The sequence below is a fragment of the Dromiciops gliroides genome, chromosome 2, assembly GCF_019393635.1.
Source record: "Dromiciops gliroides isolate mDroGli1 chromosome 2, mDroGli1.pri, whole genome shotgun sequence".
Lineage (NCBI taxonomy): Eukaryota > Metazoa > Chordata > Mammalia > Microbiotheria > Microbiotheriidae > Dromiciops > Dromiciops gliroides.
The window spans coordinates 675636164-675661337 of NC_057862.1; the positions used below are offsets into that span (position 1 = coordinate 675636164).

Sequence of the window (25174 nt, forward strand, 5' to 3'; positions counted from 1 at the left end):
TTGAACTCAGGTCCTCCTGAATCCAGGGCTGGTGCTCTATCCACTGCACCACCTAGCTGCCCCTAAGGAAACTCTTTCTTAAAGAAGCAGGGGGAGGGGGAAATGTGAGAAAATAATGGGATTTGGCAGATGCCCAAAGGCAGATAGATTTGAATTGATTGAATTAAGTGAGACTGTCTCTGCTGATTAACTCACTTAATGTTGACTTGATTAAAACCACACCTGATTGACTCCCAAGAGGGAGTGTTCTCAGTGGACTATGACATCAACACAGATCACCTTCAACTAATCAGATTGAAGGACCGGTCTCCTGGCAAATGCAGGAAGTACTGCTTGCTCTCTCCCTCCCTCCCGCTCTTTGTTGCTGGAACGGTCTCTCAAGGTTTCTTTCTCTGGCATGGCTTGCCTGGGGCTGGATCTCTGTCGGTGAGTCTGAGGGGCTGAGCTCCACTCCCACTCTGGTACAGGGGACCTTTTCTGCTGACATCGAAGCCATTTTTGACTAGAAAATTATCTCACACTGTCCTTTTGTGGGTTCTGTAATTGTCTTATAGCATTATTTGGAGGTTTTTGGCGTGATTGTGTGTGGAGCTCCAATAAGTTACTGTCTTTCTGTCTTTCCTCCACCATCTTGGCTCTGCCCCCCCGCCCCCCTGAAATTTGTATTCAAAGTTTAGCTTAGCCACTCATTAGTAGTGTGACTTTGGAGTCACAACAACTTTGTGGGTCTCAGCTTCCTAATCCATAAAATGAGGTAATTGAACTAGATGACTTTGTAAGCTCCTAGGACCCCACCTAATAATGTTTCTTTGAGGCCATTCCCTTCTCCTGATGTGTGCCAGTCAGGATTAACTTTGTCATAAATGAGAAGCATTTGATCACTGCATAGGTGTAGGTGCAAGAAAATTGACTCCTTATTGTTTGGGGAAGAATTACTGAGGCAAAATTGGGAGTGACCCATAACCCAGTGAATAGCCTCTTGTTCCACATGGCTAGGAAGATGGGTCCGGATGCAGTGTCCATTTCCTACCATAAGAGGGAGCAAGATAATGGAGTATGACATAGAAGAGTGGAAGGATTGAATGATGAAAAGACAACCCCTGGGGCGGGGTTGTTTCCATTTTTTCCCATTGACATATTACCAGCCCCACAAAAATGTGAAGTAAGACCCAGGCATGATTTCTTAGGAAAGAGGAACAATTTTGGATTTTCTATATTTGTCAGTGCCTACTTCATAGTAAGCACTGAATAAGTGCTTCTTGATTTCACTTGACTTGAATGGACTTTGACATTTGATGGCAAAGACAATAGTGACCTCACAGATAGGTCTATAGATGGCCCTGTGAGCAAAATGGTTCTAAGCAGGGAAGATTAAATGGCCAGAGCTGTAACTGATGCTTCTCCCTGTGGTGTATAGTAGATAGAGAGCTAGTTTGGGGACCACAAAGACCCTGAGGACTTTGTGACACCCTGGCCAAGTCCCTGGTTATATGCCAGTCAACTCCACAGCTTAGAAACCAATGCTTTTCTTTTTATATGTATCTCTGGAATATAGTACAATATCTGGCACAAATTCATGAATAAGTGCTTACTGATTTCTGGCCAGGGTGAGCAAAACCATTATGTCAAGTAGCTGGGTATGGGAGGAAAACCCAGCCTTAGACTGGGGGCAGTGAGAAGTTGGTGAAAAGAGGAAGCCCAAGGAGGAAGAAGAGTTAATTAAGGAAATCCATGGAAGATCATAATGTTGTCCCAGAGTCACTTGCTAATCATTTCATCCTTATTCTCCACATCTTGGGTATTTGGGAGTCTTAATATGTTTCCAGTTATATCACCAAGCTCCAGGATTCATTTTGTCATCAGACAATTTTATTACTTGAAACTGCCACCAATAATAGCAATAGCTAGAATGTATGTAGTGTTTTATGATTTAGAAAATTCTTGAAATGATGTCATTTCACCCTCATAACCACCCTGGGAGCTAGGTGCTATGATTATGTCCATTTTATGGAGGAGGAAACTGAGTCTGAGAAAGGTTAGGTCACTTGTCCTGGATCACAGGATTAGTTAGTATCTGAGGAGGGATTGCAACTCAGGTAGTTTTTTTTAACTGTCTCACTTTTCACGAATGCTGGGTTTAGAGTTGGAGGGCCTGGGGTGAAAGTCTGGCTCTGGAACTTGTTGGCTGTGTGACCGTAAACAAGTCATTTCATATATCTGGGCCTCAGTGAGGGACTTAGAGTGAGGGGATTGGCCCAGATGGCCTTCCATCTCTGAATCTCTGATCCTGATTGCAAGTCAGGCTGGTTTCCTACCACATCGAGCAATATCTCAATTAAACACAAAACATTGTTCTAGGTAATGAGAATACTGTGTTGTCTTAGTCATAGTTTTACAGTTAGAAGGGACTTTGGGGACCTTTAAGTTCCCTACCACTCATTTTACAAATTAGGAAACTGAGGCATGGAGAGTTCCAGGAATAGCTAGGTAACATAGTGAAGGAAAAATAGTACCTGGAGTCAGAAAGACCCAAGTTCAAAATCTAACCAAGGGCAGAGAGAGAAAGAGTTAATTCCAGAGAATGGAGAGCAGACCAAGAGAAGATGTGGAAATGGGAGAGTCTCTGCCTGCAGTTATGGATTGACCTTCTCCTTCTTTTGGGTGAATCTCTAGATTTGCAATAATTCCTGATACTGGTCAGGGTTTGATTTGCTCACTTCTAAAGCTTTAATGCTCAAATTGTTGTATTTGGGGTACTGAGAGAAATGATTATTTCTTTCTTGTAGTTAATAACTAATTATTGAATTAGGACCAAGGCTTTCTACTTCTCCATTCAGAACTCAGTCCCAGCAGGTTACTCAGGCAGTCTTCAAAGTGCAGGGCTGATACTGAGAGGGAGAACTCATGGCTTCAAAAGTTAAAGTTAGGTGAGTTGATGGATTCTGGCCAACTGTGTTTTACCCAGACAGGTCTGGGAAAAATGTGGATTCTCCCTTTTGTCAAATGGGTGATATGGACATAGATAATTCTCTTTGACCAAAACCAAGTGATCAGAGTCATGCACCCCAGACCCTCATTAGAATAGGTTCACCTCTCATTAATTGTTAACTAATCAGATTTGATTTCTATCCTTAGGAACACTCCCTCTTCTAAGGGCATATAAGTGTTGAGTGGGTTTCCTGAGGGGTCTTTGATCTAAGAGAGATGGCCAAATGACCATCCCATTATTAATAATAAGCTTGCATTATTATTATTATTTTTTTGAGGGGCTATGGGGGTTAAGTGACTTGCCCAGGGTCACACAGCTAGTAAGTGTCAAGTGTCTGAGGCTGGATTTGAACTCAGGTACTCCTGAATCCAGGGCCAGTGCTTTATCCACTGTGCCACCTAGCTGCCCCCTTAAGCTAGCATTATTAATAAAACAATTAATTACCCAGAAACTATGTCTCAAACTTTTTATATATCATAGTGTGGTGGTCAGTTCTACTTTGTGTTGACCTGGGTCCTCTCAGTTCTTGTGTTAACCTCCAACTCCTGGAGTTAGTCACCTGGCATCTTTGAAGTTCAGAGTTATGGCTATTCAGGGCCCTCTCTGGTATCTCAAGTCTCACTGCTAGGGATCTCAGAGTGCTTGGGCATGGGATTTGTGAATTGAAATGCTGCCACACCCTTCTGGTCACTGTCTTACCTGTACCTTTGCTGTTACTTCTCAAGGATACCCTACTGTTGGTTTACAAATGGTAAGACTGGAAGTAGATGATACCTTTTTAAATATTTGCTATCTTCTCTTTGCTCACATGGCCAACAGCCTAGTACATGCCTCTTGCTAGACTATTGAAATAGCAATTTAATTTGTTTTGCCTCTTCAAGTCTCCTCTTTCATTTCAATTAATCCTTCACTCAGCTTCTCAAGAGAAGCCTGACTATTATATATCCTTCATTTTCAGTCCCCTGACAACTAGTGTTTCCCTATTTATTGCCTCTGGGATCCAATCTAAGCTCCTCTATTTGGCACTTAAAGATCTCTATAATCCGACCCATTCCTACTTTTCTGGTCTTCTCACATTTTATTCCCCTCACACGCTATCATCCAGCTCTATTAGCCTACTTTAAGTTTCTCAAATCCAACACTCCATTTCCCATCTCTGAGCATTTGTCTTGATTATTCCCCCATGCCTAAAATCTCTTCTCCCTCACTTCAGCTTTTTGGTTTCCCCAACTTGCAACATTTAACTCGAGTCCTACCTTCTCTAAGAGGCCTTTCTGAGTCCCCCAGCTGCTATTACTTTCTCTTGTGTTTATATTTTGTACACCTAGTCATTTGCATGTTATCTTCCCCATTCAAATGCAAGCTACTTGAGGTACTATTTCTTTTCCCTTTCTTTGTATACCCAATGCTTACCATGGCCCCTGGAACATAGTAAGTTCTTGCTTATTGACTGATTAACTAGATGCTCATGACCCAGAAAAGAAAATTCCCACCACCAAAGTCCTTGGCAAGGTCTGATGGTTCAGCATCAGAAATAACTGTGGTTTTACCCATGGAGATGATATTAGTGAAAGTTTATTACCACCATCCGCTTCACTGCCAATTCCTAAGAATCTCAGGGCCTTTCCATCTAACTTGCATGTATTGTCTCCCCTTCTGAGAATATGAGTTGCTGAGAGTAGGAAGTGTCTTCTGTTTCTATTTATAGCCCCAGTACTTAACACCAATCTTTCCACATGGTAAATATTTAATGAATGCCATTTAATTCATTCATCCATTTGTTCATTCATTCAAGCTGGGCCTTCCTTAGGATTGGAACTATATTTCCTTTATCATATTGTGGACTCCTTGAGCATGTGCTCTCATCTTCTCCATTAGTCTTAGTGCTTTCTTACATCAATTGAATGATGACATTTACAAATGCCAACTGTGTGAATGACATAGTGCCTCCCCCAGTCACTGATCCCTGCCTCCCCAACAACACCTGACAATGATTATGCTCTGGGGTTTCCTGTCTTCACACACAGCCTCACTCATACCCACCACTCAAGAGCAGGTTCTGCCTGGTGACAGATATCCTAGAAGGCAATGATAGGAAGACAGGGCTTTGTCACAGCCAATCCCAGTCTGGGTATGTATAAGAAATAGAGAGCCATTAAGTATATAGGGACTTCTTTTTATTTTGGGGACCTGCAAATGTTATGGGATTTGGATGAGATCAAGTTGAGACCTGTCAAAGAGACCAAGAATCTGCCTACAGAATATAAATGGACAACCAAAGAAGGAAGGAAGGATCATTTACTTCCTGGCTGCTTATTCTTTGTGTGTTTGCTTTGAGGGAATATGAGATAGGTGAGTCTATGGGGACAGGATAGGGGGGAGGGTTGAGAGAATGAGGGCCCATCATTTTTTTTTTTTTTGCAGGGCAATGAAGGTTAAGTGACTTACCCAGGGTCACACAGCTAGTAAGTGTCAAGTGTCTGAGGTCAGATTTGAACTCAGGTCTTCCTGAATCCAAGGCCAGTGCTTTATCCACTGTGCCACCTAGCTGCCCCAAGGGCCCATCATTTTTGATGATGTGTTTGATAAGGTAGACATAGTCCCTGTGCCCATGGGATACCCTAGTATGATGGGCAAGTAAGATATAAAAAAATAAACGAGAGATAGACATAATTGAAAACATCTGAACGGAGCTGGGGATGATTCTGAAATGGCCCAGGACCTGATGCAAATGCCTCTTTTTGACATGTATGGCTCTTTGTAAGATTAAGCATGATGTGAAGGAACATATGTGAGAGGATTCTTCCAAGCTACCCCTTTGTGGAAGAGGCAGATCCCCAGGTGTTGCATATTGTATACATTTTTTTTTTTTTGCTTTTCCAATGTATTTATCAGTTGTGTTGATTTTTCCTCCTTTTTACTTTTCTTTTTAAAAATACTATTTGTTTGGGATGGTTTGGGAAGGAGGATGGCTATGGTGAAAAATCATGAGGATGAGAAAAGGGACATCAATAAAAATGCATGCACAAAAAAGTTATTTCTAACCTGTCCTCTTTCCAACTGCCTCGTACTTTACCTTGCTCCCTCCCACAAACTTCATGACCTAGCCATACAGCTGTTCTGGCCTGCTTGCTCTTCTTGGAAAATGACCATCCATTTCCTTTGTCTGTCTTGCCTCCATTTCTGGAATGTTCTGCTCCACCCTCTCACCACCACCTCTTGGTTTCTCTTGATTCCTTCCAGACTTAGCTCAACTCCAATCTTTTGGAAAAGGCTTTTCCCAGAGCCTTTAGCTGCTGATATCTTCTCTACCATGCCTTTTTGTTGTTTGGTCATGTCTGACCCTCTATGACACCATCATGGCAAAGATACTGGAGTGGTTTGCCATTTCCTTCTCCACTGAATCCAGTGGATTCATTTTGCCAGGCAATCAGAGGTTAAGTGACTTGCTCAGGGTCATATAGCTAGTAAACGTCTGAGAGCAGTTTTGCACTTAGGAAGATGAATCTTCCTTATGCCAAGCATGGCACTCCATCCATTGCCATGCCACCTAGCTGCCCCTTAATTTATATATACCTAGTTATTTGCATGTTATCGCCCCTACTGGAATATGAGTTCCTTGAAAGCAAGGGTTGGTTTTTTTTAACATTTCTTCCAGCATTTAGCTCAACATCTAGTACATAATAAGTGTTTAATAAATGCTTGTGGGGGCAGCTGGTGGGGAAGTAGATAGAGCACCTCCCCTAGAGTCAGGAGGCCTCAGATGCTTGACATTTACTAGCTGTGTGACCCTAGGAACAGTCACTTAACCCTGATTGCCTTGCCAAAAAAAAATGCTTGTTGACTGACTAATCCTAACGAAGTTGAGTTAATCAGAGACATTTAAAAAGAATGCCAATGTCCTTGAAAGGACAAGGAGATGTAGAGAAATGACTTTTAAGGTTAGTAGGGTCTAATGGACAAAAATTTCATTGGTTGCTAATTTGTGAGCTTAGTTCTATATCTACCTATATCTATAGCATCTATATCTATATACATATCTATCTACACATATATAATATCATCACCATTGTAGTCATCATTATTTTTTTTAGTTTTGTCCACCTTTTGTTGTATAAATCGTTCATTCTTTTCTAACACTAATGTGTAGCCGGTAATTGATCAAGGTGGATCAAAAAGAAAATGTTTCTTCTGAGCCTTGGGTAAATCAGAGAGTATTTGGTAGCAGCATTTATGTTGGGTATCCCACGAATGCTAGACAGACAAAGGGAATTTCAGGCATCACATGCAAAAGGGTTGCTGATCCTATCTGGTGGTATTTTAAGATTCTTAATATTTAAAATCAATCTCTTCTGACTGAAAAGTCATAGTAATTCTTTAGAGTGAGGGTGAAATTCACTACATTTCTATTGGACTTTAGGTTGTAGAGGTGACTGTCAGGGCACCAGCCCCATGAAAGGAGAAGTGGGAGCCAGCTAAGGTTTCTTAGGAAACAGGAACAATTTGGGGTTTGTTATGTTTGCCACAGTCATCCCTTACTCTGCTTCATCTCCTCCTTGCTCAGTGTAGAGTACAACCCAGGACCAAGCACTCAGATGCTGACTAGAGGCAGTGATATAATTGTGACCAGGGGCAATAGGGATCTGGGGGCCAGTTCTAGAAATGCTTTTGTGAAAAACAAAGATATCAAGAAGGAGTCAGTGTCCAAATGGGCCTGCTCATCCTCCTATGTATCTTTCTCACTTCTCTATTCACCCCAGACCTCATTGACTCATCCTAGGGCTTAGAAGTATTGTTGTTAGTTATTTCAGTCATGTCTAAATCTTTGTAATCCCATTTAAGATTTTCTTTGCAAAGATACTGAAGTGGTATGACATTTTCTTCTCCAGCTCATTTTACAGATGAGGAACTGAGGCAAACAAGGTTAAGTGACTTACCCAGGGTCACACAGCTAGTAACTATCTGAAATTGTATTTGTACCCAGAGTCTCCTGACTCCAGGCCCAGCACACTATCCACTGCTCAACCTAGCTGCTACAGGGCTTAGGAGGATACACGTCCTATTTCAGTCACCATATCTACTCTATTGTGGTAGATTAGCCAGCCCTTCACTTACCTTGACCCTGGTATAGATAGATCCCTTTACCTTTTTCCTCTTTGTTTTGGAGAAAGAATTGGAGATCATCCCCCTAGTCCTAGACACAATGTTTCTATTAAGTCAGCCTGAGATGACATTAGCTGTATTTGTCTGCCATGTGACATTTTGGATTGACATCAACATCAACATTTCGACTGATATCAATATTCATTGAAGTGATTAATATTTGAAAACATTTTACTCATGTAATTTTGCCTTTACAAGGGTAATTCTCTTCCCTGCTCCAGTTTGAACCTTCTCTTGTGGCAAAAATAACCTTTAAACAAAGTTTATATGTATGTATATGTATATATATATGTATGTATGTATATATATGTATATATATATGTATGTATGTATATATATGTATATATGTGTATATATATATATATATATATATATATATATATTCTGATTTTCCAAAGGGGAAGGGAAATGAATTCTTGTATCTATTGTCTGGAGAGCTTCAAAGACCTTGAATGTTACACATACTTAGATTTTGAGACAATTTAGCAAACCAGTGACAAGCTTATGAGTTATTTGGAGGAAATGCCAATGACATATGTCATTATTTCTTTTTCAGAGGGACTCAGTACCAGCAGAGCATGGGAACATACCCATATGGAAAAAAGTCTGGGAAAACCCCCAGCCCTACAAAGTATGTGAACTCCCTTTACTGAGTCTTCCCTGACCCCTTCCTTTTTCACTTTAGACTATTACTCTGTATCTTCAGAAGTTTGGTGGAACAGTCTTGTCTACACCAATATTGCCTCTCCAATTTAAATTCACTGATTGAATATAACCCCAGCATAGATGTATGTACTCAGTATGTTGTCTATACTTGTTCCTTTATCACTCCCATAGTGGAGTGATATTTCCTCCCTTTCCACACTAACACCTGTGTAATTCACGCAGCTCACCCTACTCACAGAAAAAGAAAATTAGGGTTGGCACAAATGTGTGTAGCATGAAGGATCAATCTCTATTTAAACTAATTTGTTGAAAGGAATGAAATATTGAGCCTTGACAGGTGCACAGTTCTAGTCTAGGTCCTGGGGAAATCTCAACTTCCTTCAACATTCCACATTGTTTCCAGGGACAATCACTCTGGATGCTCAACCTTAGTTAACCTACTAATACAGGGAAGGGGAGGAGTTTATATAGGAACATCAGTTAGGGTTCTGGGGACCACATATTTCAACTCCAATACTCTCTTCTCCCCTTCTATTTTGCAGCTCACCACAAGCATGAAATACAGTTTACTGCTCTGGGGAAAACTTCTCTCTTGGACTATACCATATTTCATGCTATTGATGATGTGAATGTGTGCAGCTATGACAAGCAGAATAAGCAACTTGTGTTCAAAGAATCCTGGATGTCTCTGGCATTAGGGGAAGAATTTATTAAGCATCAGACAAAAGCGATTTCAGAAAGTGAAATGTATTTCCAATTGGCTCTCAAATTATTTTCATGGAATGACATCAAGAGTGTAGGTAAGTCAGATCAATTGAATTTCACCTGAATTCCTTTTGATCTCTAACCTAGTTTCTCCCTTCCTTGAGTAATGGTCCCATCAGTATGAATCGCAGGACCAAAAGGTAATAGATCTAGTATTGAAAGGGGCTTCAGAGGTCAGTTGGTCCAACCCTATCATTTTTTTTTTTTTTTTTTTTTGCGGGGCAATGGGGGTTAAGTGACTTCCCCAGGGTCACACAGCTAGTAAGTATCAAGTGTCTGAGGCCGGATTTGAACTCAGGTACTCCTGAATCCAGGGCCGGTGCTTTATCCACTGCGCCACCTAGCTGCCCCCCAACCCTATCATTTTACAGATAAGGAGACTGAGGCCCGGGGAAAGTTAAGTGACCTGCTCTAGGTCATACAAGTAACAACTCCATACCTTTCAGCTGAGTATATGCAAAGGCTGAGACCACTCCAACTTTTTTCCTGGGGAAATGAATCTGAACCACAATATGGATAAATCTCTGAATAATTGTATTTTTATCTTGTGTCATATAGCTTGAGTCCTATGCTTGCACTTAAGTTTTGTCTGTCCAATAAATATCTGCCATTCCCATTCCTGACCCCAGGTGTAGAGAGGAGTAGGATCCAAGGAAGTAGATCACTATATATCAGTGACAAGTTCAAACATACTGTGTAGGCTGTATTAGAATCCTATCTCATGTTTTATGTTTCACAAAGTTTGCCACAGCAAATGGTCCTAAGGACTAGCCAACAAAGCACTTTTTTGATCTCTCTATATCTCTGTCACCTAACACAGAGAAAGTGCTTGGTTCATGTTTGATGAATTGGATTAGACTGGACTGTGGATTTGCTTCACACAAGTCTGGATCACAGGATAAGAGACTCAGAACTGGGGGCAGCTAGGTGGCACAGGGGATAGAGCACTGGCCCTGGAGTCAGGAGTACCTGAGTTCAAATCCGGCCTCAGACACTTAACACTTACTAGCTGTGTGACCCTGGGCAAGTCACTTAACCCCAATTGCCTCACTTAAAAAAAAAAAGACTCATAACTGGAAGAAGCCATCAGGGCAAAGACAATTTTGCTGTGATCTTCAGGCAGTACATGCTATTTGTGTTTCTGCCAGAACAGAGTTAACATCTATATATGCACAGTCTATATATGAAGGTCTTCATCCTTGAAAATAAATTAAAAGGATTAGAGTAACAAATCTTTATCCTAGAGGTTCTCAGGGAGAAATAAAATATTCTTCTTAAAAATCATGCTACTTAGAATGGAAAGCAAGAAGAAAAAAGAAATGCAGGGCATCAAGGCAGCACTAAATGGCTTTAAGAATCCTAAGACTTTTGGGACACCCTGTACAGAGGCAGAAGGGAATTCTTACTTGTATTTAGAGGATGGAGCATGGAAGGGTGTTAGTTGGTAAGAATTTATTAGACACTTAATATATTCCAGGCACTCTGCTAGGTGCTGTGGGAATACAAAGAAAGGTAAAATCACAGCCCTTCCTCAAGGAGCTCACATTTTAATGGGTCAAACCACAAGCAAATGTCTACATATGTACCAGATACAGCTTGAGTAGATGGGAAGTCATGATAAAGACAAGGCAACAGCACTGAAGGAGACCAGGAAAGGCCTTTAGTAAAAGGTGAGATTTGAGGAGAACTTGATGGAAGCCAGACAAGCCAAAAGGTGGAAATGAGGAAATATGCCATTGTGGACATGGGGAACATCCAGTATGAAAGGAGAGTGTGGAGAGATGCAGTGTCTAGTTCAAGGAATAGCCAATGGTTGAGTGAAGTTGAATTATAGAATGTGACATCAAAATCCTGTATAAGAAGACTGGAAAGGGAGGAATGGCCAGGTTGTGAAGGGTTTGAAATGCTGAGTGGCTTGGTATTGGATCCTGGAAGTTCCAGGAAGCCACTGAAATTTAGCAAGTAACTGGGTGACATGACCAACCCTAGATTTTAGGAATATCACTTTGGCAGCTCAGTGGGTGAGAGGCTTGAGGCAGGATGACCAATGATTAGGAGGCTATTGCAATAGTCCTACTGAGAGTCCATGAGGACCTGCTCTAGTGTGGTGGTCATGTGAGGAGAGAAAAGGAGACATAAATTGTTCTGATTCTTCCTTCATGGCATGACTAATGTGGAAATGTGTTTGAAGTGACTGTGATCATATGGCCTACGTTGGATTGCTTGCCATTTTGGGGAGGGGAGAGGAAAGGGAGGAAGAAAGAAAGGTTTGGGATTCAAAATCTTATAAAAATGAATGTTGAAACCTGTCTTTACATGTAACTGGAAAAAATAAAATACTATTAAGACTTCTTTAAGGAAAATGAGACATATAAAAGAGATCTTAAGAAAACAAATAACAAGAATTAACAACATATGGATAAAAGGGGTCAGTGTGAGTGAGGAGTTAAAGATTAATCAATAAGTACAGTATTTATTAAGTACACATTAGAATATATATATATTATATATATGTTATATATATATATATAATCACAAAAACAAATGAACAAATACAACCATAGGCAAAGAAGTTAAATATAAGGGAATTTGAGAGGGAGGACAGTAGTGGTTGGGAGGATGAAGAAATGATTCACACAGAAGATGGCATGTGAGCTGCAACTTAAAGGAAGAGAGAGACTCTACAAGACAGAGGTAAGAAGGGAGTCAATTCCAGGCTTGTGGACCTACCAGTTCACAGGTACAAAGAGAGGAAATTGAATTTCATGTTTGAGGAAAAGAGAAGCCAGCTTGACTGGTCTGCAGAATATGGGAAGGAGAATAATGTCCAATAAGACTAGATATATCAGTCTGGGCCAGTTTGAATAGGATTTAAAAAATGAATCAGAGGAGCTTTTATTTTGTTGTTGTTCAACCAGTTGTGTCTGACTCTTTATGACCTTATAGACCACAGCACACCAGACACTTCTTCCCTCCACTATTTCTCAAAGTCTGTCCAAGTTCATTTGCATTGTTTCTATGAAACTATTTATTTCATCTTCTGCAGTCCCATTTTCCTTTTGCCTTCAATATTTCCCATCAAGATCTTTTGCAATGAGTCCTGTCTCCTCATTATGAAGCCAAAGTATTTCATCTTCAGTTTCAGTATTTGACTTTACAGTGAATAGCTTGAATTAATTTTTTTTTAGTGAGGCAATTGGGGTTAAATGACTTGCCCAGGGTCACACAGCTAGTAAGTGTTAAGTGTCTGAGGCCAGATTTGAACTCAGGTACTCCTGACTCCAGGGCCAGTGCTCTATCCACTGCATCACCTAGCTGCCCCTTGAATTAATTTCTTTAAGGATTTACTGATTTGATCTCTTTGTTGTCCAAAGGACTCTAAAAAGTCTTCTCCAGAACCACAATTTGAAGATCTTGATTCTATGACACTCAGATTTCCTTATAGTCTAACTCTCACAGTCATATATTGCTACTGGAAAAAACATAGCTTTGACTATACAGACATTTGTTGGCAAAGGGATATCTTTGCTTTTTAGTATGCTGTCCATATTTGTCAGAACTTTCCTTCCAAGGAACAAGCACATGAAGGAGGATCTTCAGAAGCTTGATAAATTTGATGATCAATACCAACTTTTGCTGATTTATGTGTGTAGAAAGAATAACATTGGAAGGAACCTAAAAGACACTCCTAAGGAATTCTGAGGGCAAAAATGGAAGACAGGCCATGTGGTGTTTTATTGTTACATCCATTTAAAGGTAGGGAAATTTAGGGTAGAGAAAGGTACATTTGGGAAGGAAACAAATATCTGACTAAAATTGTTTTCTGAGACTATAAGATAGATAGACAGAAAGATAGGTAGGTAGGTAGGTAGGTAGGTAGGTAGATAGATAGATAGATAGATAGATAGATAGATAGATAGATAGATAGATAGATAGATGGATGGATAGATGGATGGATGGATACTTCCTACCCATTGCAAATGATGTTTGGTTTTGGTTTTAGATATGTACTTTTATGATATTAAAAAACTCCCTCTATGTCTATCCTTTGCATGTTTTTTTTTTTTTAGTATAAATGAGTGTTGTACTTGATCAAAGGCTCTTTCCACATTAATTGAGATAATAATGTGGTTTTGGATTTTTAAAGTAATATGATTAAGTTGATTTCTCTGCCCCCTCCCCACCTAATGTTGAACCATCCTTATATCTGATATAATTTCAACTTGATCATAATGATTTATTGGATAAATCACTATGGGCTATTTAATAGGATTTTATTTAAAACTTTTGAATCTATAGTCATTAATGATAGTCATCTGTAGTTCCCTGTCCTTGTTTAATCCATTCCTGATTTAAACATTAGGCATATATTTGTCTCATAGAGTGTGGTAGAGAGTCTTAATTCTTAATTTATGAGAACAGTTTGTGGAATATTGGTGTTAGTCATTCTTTTTAAAAGCTTGATAGAATTCCCTTATAAATTAGGATTTTCTTTTTATTTCTTCATAAAATTATTTTATTATTTTCTAGTTACATGTAAAGATAGTTTTCAACATTTGTTTTTTATAAGATTTCTAGTTTCAAATTTTTCTACCTCCTTCCCCTCCCTCCCCTCTCCCCAAGACAGCAAGCAATCTGATATAGGTTATATATGTACAATCACATTAAACATTTCTGCATTAGTCATTCTGCGCAAGAAGAATCAGAGCAAAAAGGAAAAACCTCAAAAAAGGAAATTTTTAAAAAAGGAATAGTATAGTTCAATCTGCATCTAGATTCCATAGTTCTTTTGTTCTGAATTTGGAGATGATTTTCCATCATAAGTCCTTTGGAACTATCTTGGACCATTGCATTGCTGAGAAGAGTCAAGTCTATCACAGTTGATCAACCCACAATGTTGTTGATACTGTGTACAATGTTCTCCTGGTTCTGCTTGTCTCACTCAGCATCAGTTCATCTAAGTCTTTCCAGGTTTCTCTGAACTCTGCCTGCTCATCGTTTCTTATAGCACAATAGTATTCCATTACATTCATATACCACAACTTATTCAGTCATTCCCCAATTGATGAGCATCCCCTCCATTTCCAATTCCTTGCCACCACAAAAAGAGCAGTTTTAATATTTTTGTACATATGGGTCCTTTCCCCTCCTCTATGATCTCTTTGGGGAAAAAAAGACCTAGTAGTGGTGTTGCTGGGGCAAAGGGTACATGCACAGCTTTATAGCCCTTAGGGCATAGTTCCAAATTGCTCTCCAGAATGGTTGGATCAGTTCACAGCTCCACCAACAATGCATTAGTATTCCAATTTTACCACAGCTTCTCCAACATTTATTATTTTCTTTTTTTTGGTCATATTAGCGTATCTGATAGGTGTCAGGTGTTACCTCAGAGCTGTCTTAATTTGCATTTCTCTAATCAATAGTATAAATCAGGATTTTCTTTGGTAGTTCCTTCATAGCTAGCTCTATTTACTTTTTTGATATTAGGTTGTTTTAAGATCTCTATTTGGTCTTTTGTTACTTTGGAGTATTTTGTGTTTTTGAAAGTATTCCTCTATTTCTGTTATGTTCTCAGGTTTGTTGGTATATAGCTACATATCTGTATTTTATATTTCTTTTGATTTTGTTGTGATTTCAACTGGTTGGATTGTAAATTTAGTTTTCTGCCATCTTTTTAATAATGTTCTTTAAAGATTTATGTATTTTTAAAAATCTTTTTTTTCCAAGAACAAGGCTTTCTGTTTATAACTTCTCTCTATATATTTTGTTTTCCAATGTATCTATCTCTCCTTTAATGATATACTTATTTGGAGTTTGTTTCTTTGTTAACTTTCTGATTTTTAAGATTCCCATTCAGCTAATTAATCCTCTCCTTTGGTATTTTGCTAATATATATTCTAGAGACATAATTTTTCCTCTGAGCACTACTTTAGCTGAATCCTCAAATTTTTGGTATGTTCATATTTTCACTTTCTTTTACATATGATTTTTTTCTCTAATCTGTTCTTTGAACCACTCATTATTTAGGATTTCCTTGTTAAGTGTTCATTTTTCTGTTGTTTGTGTTCCCTGAACTGATTAATATTGCTATTGTAATAATTCACAGAGGGTATTTACTATTTCTGAATCTCTGTGCTTTCATACATGGTGAATTTTTGCAAAATTTCAATCCATGGTTGAGAAATACAGATATTCTTTGACAGGCTCATTTAGGAGATATTAAAATCTTTTAGTTTTTGTGGCAATTTGCTCAATTCTGTACTTCCCTCTTTGTTCATTTTTCAGTTAGATTTGTAGGAAATAGTGATGGGAATTAAAGTCTCCTGCTATTATCATATTGTTGTTTGTCTTCTTATAATTCAGGGTCTTTTTTTTCCTTTTTGAACTTAGATGCTAAAGATTTTGGTACATGTAAGTTTAATATTGAAGTTGGTTTGATATCTCTGGTTTCTATCAATTTGGTTTCCTTTTTTTCCTCTTTTGCTAAAAAAAAAACCCAAAACTTTTATTAATGAGGATTACATGAGTTGTCCAGGGCCACACAGTTAGTATGTGTCAAGTGTCTGAGGCTGGATTTGAACTCAGGTCCTCCTGAATCTAGGACTGGTGCTTTATCCACTGCGCCACCTAGATGCCCCCCTTTTCTAGTTTTGTTGTTGATAGCAATCTCTTTTTTCTTCCCTTTATCTAGTTATGTAATTCTTTCTCTCTTTTTCCTCTCAGTTAAGTAAAGTAAAATAGCCCTTCTTCTCCTTCCTTTTAGTTTCTTTTGTTATTTTTTCCATTTTCTGCACTTTTAAAAATAATTATTTCCCTAATTACCTTAATTTACTACTCCTGTTATACTGATGAAAAACTGAGTTTTAATAATAATAATTTCTTCAAGTTTTGCGGAGCAGTTTATATACATTATTACATAAAATGGCAGATAGTGTGGTGCAGCTGACAGGCTGTTGGACTGGAAAGCAGGAATACTGCACTTCTGAACTTGAGAAAATGACTTAACCTCTCTCAGCCTCAAGTACATTATCTGTGAAATGAAGGTAATAATCACACCTACTTCACAAGGCTGTAAGAACCAAATAAGATAATATTTGTAAATCAATTTGCAGAAATCATCATTGGCATCTCACCATCATCTTCTACATCTTCACCACCACCACCATCAGTCGTCATCACCATTATCAAGTTTGAGAGGTTAAATCATTGTCCAAATTGACATACTTAGAAAACATCTGAGCCAGGAAATGTCCAGCTGCTATTCTCTCTCTCCCAAAATCATGGCAGCTAAGAATTTTCTGTCTTAGCTTAAGTCATCCTCAAAAATTTGGAGCAACCAACAAGGAAAAACTATCCAAAATCTGATCCTCATTAAAAGCAAGGAACAGCTGTTTGTGATCATTTTGGTGTAACAATTATTACTAAGAAAACACAGGTGCTGCATCAGCCAGCACCACACCATCCATATGTGGAACCATCGGTTACAGAAAATGGAGTAGTGTTGAATACTGTGAATAAATTCACTTACCCTGGCAGTATTCTTTCGAGAGATGTACATATTGGTAATGAGGTTGATGCATGCATTGCCAGAGCTAGCTCTAAAGGAAAGTGTGGGAGAGAAGAGGTATTCGACTGACTACCGGACTGATGGTCTACAGAACCATTGCGATGACCTTATCGTAGTATGCCTGTGAATCCTGGGCAGTATACAAGTACCATGCCAGGAAGTTAAATCGCTTCCATTTGAATTGCTTTAGGAAGTTTCTGAAGATCACCTGTGTGATGTTTAAAACTAAATCTGTGGTCGCCTTAAATTAGAAGCTTTGCACCCCACTTTGGGCATTAAGCATTTATTAAAGCATGGTAAAGAGAGAACACATGAAGTTCAGAATGATAGGAAAAAACCTATCTACCCTGGTCTGCTTCTTCTGACACCACGAGCTTGTCCCAGCCATGAAAAACAAAAATGATCTTGAGTCTCCTTGAGTGGAAGCTCCCTGAGGGACAGGAAGGATAGTGGTCCTTACACACAGCTGTAAGCTAATTGGCTGGTATCATTCAAGTCCATTAATTGACATGATTGAAGGCAACTCATGAATTGTGAGGCAACTTCCAGGTTGCCAATTCGACCTCATGCATTCTCAGCAAGGGGAGGGGCCCCTGGTTCTCACACCTGGCAGCATAAGACACCAGACACAGAGTTCCTCTCTTGAGCTAAACTGCCAAGCATTTAAACTCTACTGCAGAGTGAGCAACCCTGAAGGGCTGACCATGTTGTTTGAATGCCAAATGTATGCTTGCCTAAAAGACTATTTTAGGGAGAACTCACAGAATGCAAGCTCTCACATGGTGGTCAGAAAAAGTGATATAGGGACACTCTCAAAGTCTTTCTTAAGAACTTTGGAATTAATGGGAAGCTAGGTGGTGCAGTGTATAAAGCACCAGCCCTGGATTGAGGAGGACCTGAGTTCAGATCTGGCCTCAGACACTTGACACTTACTAGCTGTGTGACCCTGGGCAAGTTACTTACCCCTTATTGTCCAATAGAAAAAAATATAAAAAAAGGAACTTTGGAATTGATTGCATGACATTGGAGACACTGACACAGGATCATCCAGCATGGTATGCCCTTATCAGAGATGGTGTTGTGTTCTATGAGCAAAGTAGAATTGAAGTAGCTCAAAAGAAATGCAAGATGCACGAATTTAGAGAATCCAACCCAAATGTTTACATGGATTATTTGTGCCTGACTTGTGATGAAGCATTCTGAGCCCATATTGGTCTGATCAGTCATTTTGGTCCTCTTTGAGAACAAAGGACAGCAACCAAACAACCAACTAGGTGCCAGGCACTGTGCTAAGCACTGGGGATACAAAAAGAGAAAATTGAGAGTCTCTGCCTTAAAGGAGCTCAGAATCTAATGGGGAAGATAACAAAGAAACATATATACACAAACAAGCTATATCCATACAAAACAGGAAATAATCAACATAAGGAAGGCACTAGGATAAAGAAGGATCAGGGAAGGTTTCTTGAAAAAGATAGGATTTTAGTTGGAACTTGAAGGAAGCCAGGGAACCCAAGAAGTAGATATGAAGAGGGAGAACACTTCAGGTACTGGGAACAGCTCCCCAAAATGCCCAGAGTCAAGAGCTGGAGTCACTATGATGTGATAGGCAAAAGAGGGAATGCAATGGAATGATTCATCAAGGGAGGTTTGGTTACCAGGAAAAGGGAGGTGATTAACCCTCCCTAGTCAGACCCAGTCTGGAGTATTATGTTTTTTTCTGGGGATCATGATCTAAAAGGGACATTGGCAAGCTGGAGGGTGACTGGAGAACAACAGAATGGTGAGTGGTGTAAGGGGCTAAAGTTCTAGCTAGTGGGGCAGCTAGGTGGTGTAGTGGATAGAGCACTGGCCCTGGAGTCAGACACTTAACACTTACTAGCTGTGTGACCCTGGGCAAGTCACTTAATCCCAATCATCTCACTTAAAAAAAAATTCTAGCTAGTCTGTCTAAAATATCTAATGAGTGGTTGCCAATAAATTATAAGCTTTAGGGGCAGCTAGGTGGCGCAGTGGATAGAGCACTGGCCCTGGAGTCAGGAGTACCTGAGTTCAAATCCAGCCTCAGACACTTAACACTTACTGGCTGTGTGACCTTGGGCAAGTCACTTAACCCCAATTGCCTCACTAAAAAAAAAAATTATAAGCTTTAGCAAGAGTTAGACTCTTAAGCATTTATTAAGGAGAATAAGAATTTGGTGAATTTGGTGAAGAGAGAGAGAGAAAGGCCTAGATTCATCTATCTATCTCAGGGAGCTACAGTTCTCCTGCTCCACTCTCCATGAGAGTCCTGACAAGAGAGAAAGAAAGCCAGCCTCGCTCCCTCTTCCTCCCACAAGCAAATGTCACTTCCTGACGCCAAAGAAAAGCCACGTGTCTTGCCCTCAGGAGCATTCTCCTTATGGCGTAGGTTTCCTACAGTAAGTCTCCAGCAGGTGGCGTCATTCTAATTGTTACAGTGGCCTTGTGTGCATGTAGAATGAAGCTCAGTGGTAGAAAGTGGACGTGTTTACCCTGGAGAAGAGTCCTGGTGTGTGTGTGTACATATTTGGAGGGGAGGACTTGGTAGCTGGATTCATATATTTGAAGCATTGTCATGTGGAGAAGGGATCAGAATTTTTTTTTTTGCCACTGAGAGCAGAATGATACACAATGGGTTGCATAGTTGAAAAGATGCCAATGTGTTGTCAGGAATAATTCCCTAAAAAAAAAAGCCCTGAAAACATGAAATAAGCTATATTGAGAGGTGGTGGATTCCCTCTCCTTTGAGATCTTTGAGTAGGGGCTGGATGAGCAATTTTCAGCTATATCATAGTAGGTATTCCTTTCACATATCCCTTCCAACTCCCAAATTCTGTGATTTTTACTGAGATACTCAAAATCAATACTTATCCCACTCATCTCACTGCTTCTCAATATCCCTCTACAGAGAATCATACAATACAGGTGTTGGCAGAATGTGAACTGGATAGGGACATCAAGTTAAAGAGTCAAGTCCATGTTGCCATAAATGGAGAAGATTTCTTCCAGGTAGATGATCAAGTTGGCCACTGGGTTTTCATGAAGCCTGTGTCAAAGCAGCTCATATCCTTTGCAGAAAGTCATTACTGGGCAGATCTGAGGAAACGCACCATGAACCAACATTGTGTCAACATGATGAGGACAATCCTGCAGTACTCAAGTGTAAAAGACAATGGTGAGTCCTCATTCCTTTTACATCCTCCCAGGAGTCAAAGCCACCACCCCTTACTTCTGCCCAGAAGCTTGTGTACAAAGCAGTAGCCCAGATACTAAGCCCAGGTCACATCCAACCAAGGGTGTGCTAGGGCCATTTTGAACCAGCTTATGAGAGCTGTTTTTTCACAAGAGTATTTATTCTTCAGAAGTCAGCAAATGGTTCAAAACAGGGTTTGCTTCATTGTTTGGTTGATTGCCTAGACTTAAAAAATGGATGGAGAAAATATTTAAAAGTGTATTTTTTAAGAGAGCCAGTTGTTAAACATTAACATCAAACTTCTACATCTGCCTCATTAGGAAAACCAATCAGCTCCATAGAAATGAGTGGTATTATTGTTTTGTGACTTTGCTCAAGCAGAGAGTACTCATATGGTTGTGGAGATGACCTCACTTCTCTAAGACCGTAAGAATATATTCCAAGCACTAGAAGTTCCTTTCAAACTGAGAACTAGTTGTATGTTTGGGACAGTCTAAATGACAAGCATTGAGGTAAGTATTAGGAACAAAAATGTAAAAAAAAAAATGAGACAATCTCTTTTTTTAAGGAGCTCATATTGTAATGGGGGAGAGAGCATACAAAAGAGCATTCAGCTTTAGGATGGGTGGCAAGATCCAGTGGTCCTTAGGGGACTGATTCAGAGTGAGAGAGCTCAGGTGACATTAGGGTATATATGCAGGTTAGATGGTAATGCATAGGTGTGTAGAGCTCATAGTGGAGAGTTCTGACAAAAGGTCACTCATTGAAGAAGGAAATAGCAAATCACTCAAATATCTTTGACAAGAAAATCTCATGGACTGTATTAAAATGTTAAAGTCCATGGGGTCACAAAGAGTCAGAAATGACTAAATGACTAAGCAACAACAACCATTTGACAAATTTTTGGTTTGGGGGAGAAGACTAGAAAGCAAATGGATAAATTTTACCCTCGTAAAGGAAGTGAGAGCAGATGGACACAAGTGGCACATGATTCCTTCTCTCCTGTATTGTCTTCTTAGTACCTCCTGAGGTGACTGTGTCCCGACATGATGCTCTGAATGGCAATGAGACTCTCTCCTGCTTGGCCACAGGCTTCTACCCCCGCCCCATCCTGCTGCACTGGGAGAAAAATGGCCAGCTTGGGACGTGGGGGCAAGAGAGGTCCAGTGGCACTCTGCCCAATGCTGATGCCACCTTCTACCTTCAAGTCACCCTAGAGATCCCTCTGAATGACACAGATACAAACTATACATGTATGGTAGAGCACAGTGCCTTGGAGATGCCAGTTATATACCCTGGTAAGTGTTTTTCCCAAGCTGGCTGGGTTTATCTCTAAGATTCTAGACCATGGAGTGTTGACATCTGCTCTTGATTTTTCTAGAGGGAAGGGGTCTCAGAAAATTTTATTAATTATGCTAGGAAATGATAAATACATTGATGGTCAGTCATCTCTCTCAGAAACCAAAGACAAAACCATTGAGGTCCCTAAATGCTTAAATACCTTTGGAAAAGGAGGTGCCCTTGGTAGGTGAACATCAACCCATATTAGTGAACAATTAATGAGAGGGTGGATATATCAATGAGGAGCTATACTAAGAGTCTTCAGCTCCTCATGCTGAGAAGGTGACTTAATCATGAGACCCAGCTTTCTCTAGCAATCTGGACAGAGGAATCCATTTTTACTCAGACTACCCCAGTTGGTTTTCTTCTTTATAAGTTGGGACACCCTAAATTATAACTGAGGGTTCCAAGGATGAGGGCTCATTTCTTTTTTTTTTTTCTTTTCTTTTTTTTTTTTTGGTGAGGCAATTGGGGTTAAGTGACTTGCCCAGGGTCACACAGCTAGTAAGTGTTAAGTGTCTGAGGCTGGATTTGAACTCAGGTACTCCTGACTCCAGGGCTGGTGCTCTATCCACTGTGCCACCTAGCTGCCCTGAGGGCTCATTTCTTAAGGGCAAGAATTTATATAGATTAGATTCTGTTTGTAAGGTCTTCCAGTTGGGAGGGGTCCCACCCAATATGACAGAATGAATACCCAGAGGATCTGGGCAATCCCATCAGCAATGTCCTTCAGAGACTGACTGACTGACATGCAAGGGCTGGTACCTAAATGAGGAAATAGGAGGCCTCAATCCTAATTTAATAATTGGTTATTAATGTAATAGAAATAATTTCTCTCAGATTTCACTAGATATAATCCCCAAGTGTATAATCCTCCAGGAAAACTCCCCCTTTCATTCATTTGTGACCTTTATTTCTTTCAGTTCCTGCGAAGCCTCTCCCTACAGAGAAGCCTTGGTCCAAGGCCTTGGGCATCCTGCTAGCTTTCATCCTATTACTGACCTGTGTTGGGGCCTTCATCATATGGAAGAAGAAGACAGGTGTGTACATGTAGAGGGAAGAGAAGAAAAATGATCTGCCCAGGTACAAAGAGGGAAAGGAAAATGGAGGAATATATCACAATAAGTGAGCACATAACACTATCCCATGACCTCCCAGGGTTCTTAAGGAGAAAAGCCCTCTCTAAACAGAACATTGGCCTCTCAGAGATGGAAGAGACAGTGGAGGCTTTCTAGTCCACTTGCTACAGATTTCCTGAAAAATGTTCACCTAGCTTCAACTTAAAGATACCCCTCTAGTGCCCTTTCCCTTCCACAAACTATCTTGGATTTAACGATTTTGGTGGGGTTTGAAATTTTATTGATATGTGTTGTTTTTGTATTGCAATTATTTAAATATTACTTTCACATCATGAAAGATCAGTTAAAATAAAATTAGTAATACAATGATCACATCTGAAAGTGCATGTGACATTTCCCTTCTGTAGGAACTACCCTCTCCATTAAAAACACCCCAAACCTAAACTAACAGAAAGGTATTTTCTCTTCCTACAACTCACTTCCACCACACCAGGAAAAGAAAAAGAAAAACAAATGCCTTGTAACAAATATGAAGTTATTAAAAACACATCTCTCAATGTTCATATGCAAAAACATATAACTTATTCTGCACCCCTAAATCTGTCCCCTTTCTCTAATGGATAGCATGTTTCATCATCGGTCCTGTGGAATTATGAATGGTCATTGTATTGATTGTGTTGTTGTTGTTGTTCAGGTATGTCTGACTCTTTCTGATCCCATGGACTACACTATCTATGGGATATTCTTAGCAAAGACACTGGCTGGAGTTATTTGCCATTTCCTTCTCCAGTGGATTTAGACAAACAGAGGTTAAGTGACTTGCCCAAAGTCACATAGTGTAAGGATTGGAATGATGCCACTTACTGGAGACTTGCTGTGGGAAAGCTCCACCATGAGGAAAATGTCTCAGAGGCATTGTGGCTTTTCCTTGGTGTCAGGAAATGACATTTCAATGCTGTCATAATGTTCTTTATGGTAGAAAATGTGGAGTTCTCTAGCATCAGTTTTGTCTGTGCCACTGATTTTCAATAAAGGCTGATTTAATTGATGAACTACCACATTCAGCTGATGCTGCTTAGCAAATGCTACAATTGTATCATTTCCTCCCCACTTTCCAAATTTCTTTAATTCATCAACATATTCTTCAAAAGGGGAGTCATTTACCCTAAAAGACTCAAACTCTTGTCTATGGTTAATCATGTAAGAAGCAGCTTCTTGTCTATGTCTGAGATGATTCATACAGTGACCTTCTAGCTGGTCTGCTAAAGCCCTAAAAAGGCAATTTCCATCTCCTGATACTTTACAAAGACTGAGTCCCAAAGCATTTAACTGATCAGTGGGATTATCAAAAGGGAACTGCCTATTTCCTCTGGACCTATCTTTCCTCAAATTTCCTGTGAAGTCCTCTGCTGCCACCACCATCCAGTCAGGAACCCAAAAAGCCCCAGAGCTCTCCGTGCAGGCTCCCTTTCCTCCTTCCTGTCTCCTCCCAGACCATAGGAGGCTCCTCAAGTTGATTGGCTGGTAGCCTTGATAGACAGCACCCATGAGCAAATGTCATTTCCTGATGCCAAGGAAAAGCCACAATGCCTCTGAGGCATTTTCCTCATGGTGGAGCTTTCCCACAGCAAGTCTCCAGTAGGTGGCATCATTCCAATCCTTACAAAGCCTGCTTACTCCCCCTCTCCTAGGATTTATTTTTTAGAGTAACTACTATATTTACATGTCTCCTCAATCTTACATTTGTAAAGAGGATTTTTTATATTCAAGTACAAGATTTTTCATTTATCTGTACTACATTTCATCTTATTAGATTTAGCCTAATGCTCTAGGCTGTCAAGATATTTTTGGTTCTTAGATCTATTATCCAGAGTGTTAACTGTTTCTCCCAGATATGTATCAACTAAAGATATGAGGAACATATTATCTGTACCTTTATCCCAATCACTGATCTTTTTTTTTGCAGGGCAATGGGGGTTAAGTGATTTGCCCAGGGTCACACAGCTAGTAAGTGTCAAGTGTCTGAGGCCAGATTTGAACTCAGGTCCTCCTGAATCCAGGACTGGTGCTTTATCCACTGTGCCACCTAGCTGCCCCCCCGTCACTGATTTTTTTTTTAAAGTTAAATCATAAAGAACCAAGCACAGTTATTTCCTGTTGTGAAAACCCAAAAAGATCAAAGATAAAAAACCCTTTTTGATGCTTGTGATGACAGATACATATTAGCTATGATTTTTAGGGTGACTCCATACTCTACCATATAGAGAAATTTTGTGAATCTGAGCCTGCCATACATGTTAACAATCCTTTTCACTTTTGTTTTAGTCTTGAAAAGACCACCTAACATAAATGTCCTCACTTCCTTTCCTCTCATTCTCTTCTTCATTTCC

The 25174-nt window shown here is 39.8% G+C and overlaps 1 protein-coding gene across 1 annotated transcript in view; it reads left to right on the forward strand.

Annotated features, from left to right (window-relative positions):
* Positions 1 to 5256: 5256 nt before the first annotated feature.
* Positions 5257 to 25174, forward strand: part of LOC122739610 (major histocompatibility complex class I-related gene protein-like) — a 39322-nt gene continuing 19404 nt past the window's right edge. The window contains exons 1-6 of the mRNA XM_043981280.1: positions 5257 to 5341; positions 8709 to 8783; positions 9361 to 9618; positions 20080 to 20346; positions 21384 to 21662; positions 22629 to 22745. Coding sequence (XP_043837215.1) covers positions 5257 to 5341; positions 8709 to 8783; positions 9361 to 9618; positions 20080 to 20346; positions 21384 to 21662; positions 22629 to 22745 — 1081 coding nt within the window. The remainder of the gene's footprint in view (positions 5342 to 8708; positions 8784 to 9360; positions 9619 to 20079; positions 20347 to 21383; positions 21663 to 22628; positions 22746 to 25174) is intronic.